This window comes from Xiphophorus maculatus, chromosome 9, assembly GCF_002775205.1.
Source record: "Xiphophorus maculatus strain JP 163 A chromosome 9, X_maculatus-5.0-male, whole genome shotgun sequence".
In the NCBI taxonomy this organism is placed as follows: domain Eukaryota; kingdom Metazoa; phylum Chordata; class Actinopteri; order Cyprinodontiformes; family Poeciliidae; genus Xiphophorus; species Xiphophorus maculatus.
The window spans coordinates 30,213,219-30,221,735 of NC_036451.1; the positions used below are offsets into that span (position 1 = coordinate 30,213,219).

An 8,517-nucleotide genomic window follows, 5' to 3' on the forward strand; every position below is an offset into this window, starting at 1 on the left:
GGGTAACTCTCTGTGTGGGACATTCGGCGGAAGTAAACAACAAGGTGCTAGCAGCGTTAGCTTCCAGGCTTCCGTCTGTCTACCGTCGGTTAGAAGACGGTTTTTCTGTGTGAGTTGAATATTTCAGTGTCTGCAATAACAATATCTTCTGCTCAGCGTCAGAGAGAATCCATCATATATCGACTAACTGCTGCTGGTGGACAAACTTTCAGCAACGTCGTCCTTTAGGAGGAAGAGATCGATAATCGGCTCAGACTGCTGGACACCTGCTGGAAAACCCAGATCATCTCAGAACCTGCCGGTATGTTCACTGTACGGTTCTGATTGGACTCACACCGGAATACAGAGAATATGATCAGGGAACTATTTGATGCCGCTGAAAATGCAGGACGTGTCCGTGTTGTTTACATCGATCAATGAACAGGAACAATAAAACCATTACAAAACTGATTTCAGCAGCTTGTAAAGCAGAAACCTCCGAATGAAATAAATATTTTGGACTTTATCCTGTGAGGTGGTGTTTGACATCCACACCAAATCCGTTTAAACGGTTCCCTTCCCCTTTCCTCTTAAATCAGATGGATGTCTCGTTACCAGGCATCGGCAGAGGTGAATGGCTGAATGCTGAAGAGGAAACTCAGGTGTGTTGGAGCAGGGAGGTAGATAAAAGCTGCAGGAGGCTTTCTAAAAACAAGCAAACCAAAAACCTTCTCCTCCTGGACTGTGACCTACTATCTAACAACCAAATCAGTACAAACGTCAAACATTGATTTTCTTGATGTGTGGTTGAAGTCTGGACCCAAATGCAGCTGGACCTGAAACATAATGAGAAGCATGAAGAGTCAAACTTGTAAAAAAAGAGGCAAGTCCAAGAGCAAAAATAAATCCAAACCAGAGACATCAATCAATCAATCAAATTTTATTTGTGTAGCACATTTCAGCAGCAAGGCATTTCAAAGTGCTTTACATCATTACAAACACAGAAACACAATGAAACATAGAATCAATCATTAAGTCAAGTTACATCAATAAATTTGTAATTGATTACGTTTCAAATACAATCCTAAACAGGTGGGTTTTTAGTCGAGATTTAAAAGAAGTCAGTGTTTCAGCTGTTTTACAGTTTTCTGGAAGTTTGTTCCAAATTTGTGGAGCATAGATGCTGAAAGCTGCTTCTCCTCGTTTGGTTCTGGTTCTGGGGATGCAGAGCAGAACCAGAACCTGAGAGGTCTGGAAGGTTGATACAACAGCAGCAGATCTTTAATGTATTGTGGTGCTAAGCCGTTCAGTGATTTATAAACTAACAACAGTATTTTAAAGTCTATTCTTTGAGCTACAGGGAGCCAGTGGAGGGACTTTAAAACTGGTGTTATGTGCTCTATCTTCCTGGTTTTAGTCAGAACGCCAGCAGCAGCATTCTGGATCAGCTGCAGCTGTTTGATTGATTTGTTGGACAGACCTGTGAAGACGCTGTTGCAATAATCAATACAACTGAAGATGAGGAGAGGAGGGATGGAGTAACACGACAAACCGGCAAGTAGTGACTGATTATAAGATTATAAGGAGCTTAAATCCTGGGAAGGTTGCGAGCTTGACAAAATACCAGGAGCCTCATGTATAAAGCGTACGCACAAAAAATATGTGGCATCGTATTTTACACAGAAGTCGGCATGTATAAAAAAGAACATGATAGGATATAAAGCATATCCTATCGTTTCAGCTCCACACTGACCTGCGTAGTCCGGTGGACACGTTGTGGCTGAGCTGCATCTGATAAAGACTGACAAACAACTTATTAATGCCAAGAGAGATTTGAGGAGCCTGACTTTAGTTTCCTTTCTTCTCAAAGGAAATGAAAACCCTTCACTGCCTCTCCCAGACTGGTTGAACCAGTGTTGCTGTTAAGTTCCTGATCACACCTTATGAGACCAGAATATTCCAGACACTTCCTGTCAAACTAAAACATGAGCTTTGTTTAGTTACTTTATTTGGTTCTTGTTCCTTTTCTTGAGAAAAGCAGCTGAAGAGGAGAAACAGAAACTCTGAGTATAAAATGTTCAAAGCATTTTACTGAGAATGTTAATTAAAATAATCACTAGTTTAACCAGTCTGGAAGGGGCAGTGAAGGGAAAATATTCTAATATGATTCTATGGAGTTCATTTCCATTTGGTTAAATGTTGCTGTATATTGTAATGCAACACAGTACCTTCTGGTTTTATTCTAAACATTAATATCTGTTTAATTTTTCTCCATTTATCTGTATTAACGTGTGTTAATGGCCTAATAATGCCACTGCCACGAGAAAACTATTTTGCATAAAACATAAAACTGCAGCTTATGCCTGTGTATTGAGTATCGGGTTGGAACAACGACAAGTAATTAGTTACATTTACGTCTGTTGCTGTAATTACAATTTGTCTGTTTTGTACCTGAAGTTGTTTACAAAACCTGAACTTTTACTTTTACTTGAATTTGTTTTGAATAAAGTCACTCAGTTACATTTGAAATCATATCCATTAAAGAGTAAAGATAAAACATAAGACAACAGCAGAAAAAACGGCATTGATGTTTCGGCTGAGTTTGTATTAAGATCTCACGGTTTTGATCAATGAGAAGACAGAGGAGTGAAGAAAATTAGTTCAAGTTAACTTCTGAGAAAAAGAAAAACCCTCTGAGTTTAATGCATCAGTTTAACTATAAATATGAGAAAGGCAGCAGCTTTATCATACATTGTAAAATTGAATAATATTTTAAAAACAAATGGAAATGTCAATTTTATCAGGTTCTTGTGATTCTGATTTGTATTGACTAAAACAGAAAATCAGGTGCTTAGTTTGGAGTCGGTTATTTAAAACTGTTAGATTGGAGGAACAAACAGCATCTGTCTTAAGATATTGGAAATTAATTTTCTTTTAAAAATGCTCATCATATTTAGTGTTTTTTTATTTATAAATTTGCTCCTTTAAGTAAAAACAGTTTGAGACCAATCCGTTCTCATAAGGTTTGTGAATGCACACGATTCCTCTCTGGGACTCAGTCTGTCTTTAAATCCCGGCTGAACGCTCTGCTGTTCAAACAAGCATTTGCTCTTGGATCTTTCAGATTATTCATGGAAATGAGGAATTGTCTCATTTCCTCGAATGTTCGATGCTTTGTCCTGACTCTACACAAACCAAACATAAATCAAATATGTCAAAATGTGAATAATTAAAATTATATGACGTCAGACTTACTTAACGCTTTTCAGTCCCTTTTCAGGACCTTCAAAGATGCTTTATAATTAATAAATAATACCCAAATGTGTCAGGTTTCATCTGTAGTACCAGCTAAGCTTGTTGGCTTCTGGGTCACAGTCCATAAAACTACTAAAGTTCTGCTGTTCTTTCTTTCCCCAGGCCGTACAAACCTCCAGGTCCATTTCTGACTTGGAAGGTTTTCACTGATTCCTTCCTGGTGGAAGAGTGGAACTCTATGACCGGAGATGAAAGAGGAATCAGAACCACAGCAGATAACTGAGGCAAAAGAGGAACCAGAACCTTATTCAATCAAAGAAGAACAGATTGAACTATGGGTCTTTGAAAATGAAGGGCAACTTTTAATGAAGCAAGAGACCAACAACACTATGACTCCTGTAACTCCTGCTGATGACGAAATATTCCACAATGGACCAGAACTGCAGCAGATGATGGGGACAAAAGAAGAACTGGACCCTGTACTAATTAAAGAAGAACCAGAATCTATTCAGATTAAAGAACAGGAAGAACCAATACTCGTGAAGATTAAAGAAGAACCAGAACTTGTACATATTAAAGAGGAACCAGAACTAATTAAAGTGGAACATGAGGATCTTGACAGTGAACAGGAGGAAAAGCAGCTGATAGTGAAGCAGGAAGCTGAAACATGTGCTGCATCTCCTGCCTATAAGCAACAAGATAACAGTGAACCAGAACCAAACAAAACCAAACTCCTCTGTGCGAACAATCCTGAAGATTGCCAACATCAGCAGGAAAGCAACCAGAAAGACTCAGGATCAAGTGGAGATAAAGATCCGCAGCCAGAGACTGAAAACCACTGGGCCAATGTGGACAAATCAGAACCAAATGGTTTTAAAAGTAATTTGATCTCATGTAAGGTATGCGGCAGAGGTTTTGGTAGGTACAGGTACTTGGTATCTCACATGAGAATTCACACAAACAAGAAGCCATTTTTATGTCTGACTTGTGGGAAAGGTTTCATCAGACAACCTGACCTAAAGGTTCACATGACACACCACACAGGTGAGAAGCCTTTCCAGTGTCTGACTTGCGGTAAAGCTTTTCCTAGGCAACCTGACCTAACTGTCCACGTTAGAACCCACACAGGTGAGAAGCCTTTCCAGTGTCTGGTTTGTGGTAAAGGTTTTATCCAAAAAACCACCATGTTGTGTCACATGAGAACGCACACAGGTGAGAAACCTTTCCAGTGTCTAGACTGTGGTAAAGGTTTTATCCAGAAAACTACCTTGAGGTATCACATGAGAACACACACAGGTGAGAAACCTTTTTCTTGTGAATTGTGTGATAAATCTTTCCGACAGAGAAGTGATTTGGCTTGTCACGTGAAAACTCACACAGATGAGAAACCACATTGTTGTGAAAAGTGTGGAAAGTCTTTTAGAAAGCGCAGCGATTTAGCCAACCACACATTATCTCACACTGGGGAGATGCCTTTCCCCTGTCTTACTTGTGGAAAAGGTTTTAAACAACAATATAAATTGACTATGCACATGAAAGTTCACACGGGAGATAAACCATACAATTGCGAATTATGTGATAAATCTTTCCGACAACGTAGTGATTTGACCCGTCATCTAAAAACTCACAAGCGTGTGAAGTTGTCATCTTGTACAGTGTGTGGTAAGTTACTAAGTGAGTTCAGTAGTATGCCTCGACACATGAAAACTCACACTGGAGAGAAGGCGTATCTCTGTAAAGTGTGTGATAAATCTTTCATACAGAAAAGTGATTTGGTTCGTCATATGCGAACACACAGGTGAGAATGGGAATCATTCACTGACAGATTATAAAATTTCAGACATGGATTCTATTGCTCCCATTATAGTAGTGGTGCGTTCATACCAAACGCATTACGCGCCGCGAAAACGCGCCCCACACTTCAAGACGCGTGAAACCCGTTTGGTGTGAACGCACCATTCAGGCTGTGTCTGGTATGAAGAAACCTGTGGAGAAGTGCTCTGCTAGTAAGAAGTGAGAGAAGCTGTGTGTCCAGTGGGATGAAGGTAAATGGCATGAAACTCAACTCAGTTAAGATCTTCTTGCTGTGTTTCCCCCCAGGCTTTAAAAACAACAGTTTCTTTGAATCAAGGCTAAATGCTGACTTAAGTAGAGTTGTCTATGATACAACTGAAACATTGATCAATGTATTTGATGTATATTTGCTTTATTTTGATGATGGCATTTAACAAAATGTAGTTTATTGCTTGTTTCATAATTGGTTATGGTGTTTTTATCATATACAGTAAAGCACTATAACCCTTCATATGCACTATTGCTGAAATTTGCTATTCAGAAGACAAGAATAATTGATAATCGAAAGTATCAATTTTGTACCTATATGTCTTTTCATGGACTTGCCCAACTTTCCGGTCTTGTTGACTTTATTGTATAAAACTGATTGTGGCTGAATTAATACAGTTTTCTCTCCTGAACCTCTGAACCTTTGTGTGAGCATGAACTGTCCATATTATTTCAATAAATTAATCTTAAAAGAATCAGCTTGCATCTTCCTTACTCCAACAAATATGCAAAGTTTTTATAACCTAACAGTTGATGACGTCAGAAAATATTTAGTCTGGTTGTTTGATACAACATACAAATGGAAAATACAAACGTTTAACGCAAATGAACAAGATCCAACATTGATGAGGTGAAAAACTGTTTAATATTTATTAGGTGTTCTGAGCTAAACCTGTCCCAGGCACCGGTGTTTTCTGATGTAAATCAGACTTCATTGTGTTTTTCATAGAGAAGCTTAGATATGCAGTCATGATTCTGATATTATTTCAATAGTTTCGGTAGTATGGATCCATGTCTGTCCTCAAAGCAGCCCTACAGAGTGGACCGAGTGAAATCTGGACGTCAACGATGATCCGTCGCAGTCAGAGGAGCTGCATCACAGCATTTGCTAGTCCATTTCCTTTGCTTTTGCTACTCTAATGATTCTTTATCTGCTCTTGTGACCAGAAACACTTTTTTCAATTAGTGCTTAAAGAAATGAGTGAAAAAATATTCTTATTTTCAACAAAAATAAAGATATTTTTTCACTCATTTCTTTCAGCACTGATTGAGAAAAATCAAATGTTGTGTTAAAGAGAGAAACAGAACCATATCTTATTTTTATGCAGTAAGAATGACAGTGTGGCGGAACTGTAGATTTTATTAATTTATTCACATGTTGAAGTCGGTATTAAACTCGTGTAAATTCAGCTTTCAGAAAATATTTTGAGTCAAAACAAGAAAAAACTGAAACTATTAGTTCGAGGCGGAAGTGAAAGCGCGGTGTCTGTTTCTGCAGGAAAGCTCCACGTGGGACATCCGGCGGAAGTAAACCACATGATGCTAGCAGCGTTAGCTTCGAGGCTTCCTGTTGTTTATCGTCGGTTAAAGACGGTTCTTGCTGTGTGAGCTGAATGTTTCAGTGTCTGCAGTAACAATATCTTCTGTTCAGCATCAGAGAGAGAAATATTCAGTACCATCGACCATCAGCCCGGACGGCTGGACTCCAGCAGGAAAACCCAAATCATCTCGGAACCAGCAGGTAGTGTTTGCTCATCTATGCTTCCTGTTCACATCTTGATTTTAGCGGCTATTTTCACAGGTAAGCAGGTTAAAAGTTCTGTTAGGTAAGAAAAATGTTGTTTCTTTAAATAAAATGTTTTCAGTGCAAAATGAATTTATAAGATATTGTAGAATTAACTGAAAACAAGCTCCTAAGTTACTTAAGAGTGGTTTTGTAAGATTTTATTTCGACTAAGATATTTAAACTAATCAAAAATACCCTGTAATATTTAGTGTTTCTGTCAGGGCTTAATGAAATGTTTGTATTGATGTTGTTTTAGTTTCTGTTTTAGAAAGTAGGTTTACCCACATTTTCAACCTGATTGCATTTAACACCACTGTTTTCTTGTTTGTTTTGAGGTTTTTAAGATAAGTGTCCATTGAGGCAACATGCTCAGGTTCATTAACCATTTTCTGTTTTCCAGATTTGCCAAAGCATCATGTCTCTAGAGCTTAAAGGGAGAGCAGAGCCCCTTCATCTTATAAGAGTAAAGGAAGAAGAGTGTGGATCAGAACCGCTGCTGACTGTAAAGAAAGAAGACAACATAGGACTAAAGCAATGGAGAGAAACCTTAGTGGAAATGGATTCCGGATCTCTTGAAGTAAAAGAAGAACCAGTAGAACTACAACTGCAACAAATAAAGGAAGATGATTCTCAATCAGATTCTCAGCAGATGATTAAGATTGAAGACATTTGTGTAACCCAGGTGACCACCATGACCCAATCACCTTCCCTTTGAGCTGCCCCTTTAAATTGATTGTTGTGTGCTTCCGGGTTTCTCCTCTTTTCTCCAAACATTGCTGCTGCTCATTGTTGGCTGTCTGATCGGTTGTTTATAAAACAACCAGAGCGCTTAGATTGACTCATCGGTTGTTTTGTCTTTGAGACTTGAAGATTTGCGGTGAGTGTTGAATGTCATCTGACTGTTGTTGTATAATAGCTGTACTGATCGCGCCGCTAATGTTGCCTCCCGTTAAACCACTCAGGTTGTGATCTATTGCCAAAATCGAACAAGTTACCATACCTCCTCAGGCAATCATTACTCGACGGTGAGTATAAAACAAAACGGGGAATTATTTTCGTTCTGCTCCGCTAGTTAGCGTTAGAAATCAACTCGACAATCAATGGCTCACATCAAATTGTTCTACTTATTACTTGCTTAATGGCAGCCGAATTAAAGACCACACCTTTAACATTTAAGGGTTTGTTTTTCAATTTTAGATTTGATTATTTTTTCATGATTTCTTATTGGTGTTTGCACTCCATGTTGGTGCAACAATGGAATTTGGTACCTAATATGATTTAGTTTGTAGCTACTTTGATCAATCACATTTTAAGTCGATTGATTTGATTCAATATTAGTTGTTTGTAATGATTGCTAATTAGATTACTTAATTGATTTTGAACTTGAATTATGAAGTGCACTTTTTAAAAGGATTTCTTTTTTCTTGATGTTGTTAAAATATAGGAAGAATGTATTTAACAGTCTTATTGCCCCCCCCCTTTAGTACAAATGAACTAAATGTGTTATCTGGCCTTTTAGGTCAGGTTTTTTTTCTTCCTTGGATTCACCTCTTTGACGAAGGAAGATGGCGAGCTACCCACCCACCACCTGGTGGTAGGAAACGGAACTGCATTTTTTCCTACAGGAAATGAACTAAAACTCTTAAGGAGTATTG

The 8,517-nt window shown here is 38.4% G+C and overlaps 1 protein-coding gene across 1 annotated transcript; it reads left to right on the top strand.

Annotated features, from left to right (window-relative positions):
- Positions 1-22: 22 nt before the first annotated feature.
- LOC106699900 (zinc finger protein OZF-like) lies at positions 23-5,771 on the top strand. The gene is made up of 2 exons (XM_014472267.2): positions 23-301; positions 3,397-5,771. Exon 2 carries the CDS (start codon positions 3,483-3,485, stop codon positions 5,034-5,036), a length of 1,554 nt encoding a protein of 517 aa, XP_014327753.1. The 5' UTR covers positions 23-301; positions 3,397-3,482; the 3' UTR covers positions 5,037-5,771.
- Positions 5,772-8,517: the final 2,746 nt, after the last annotated feature.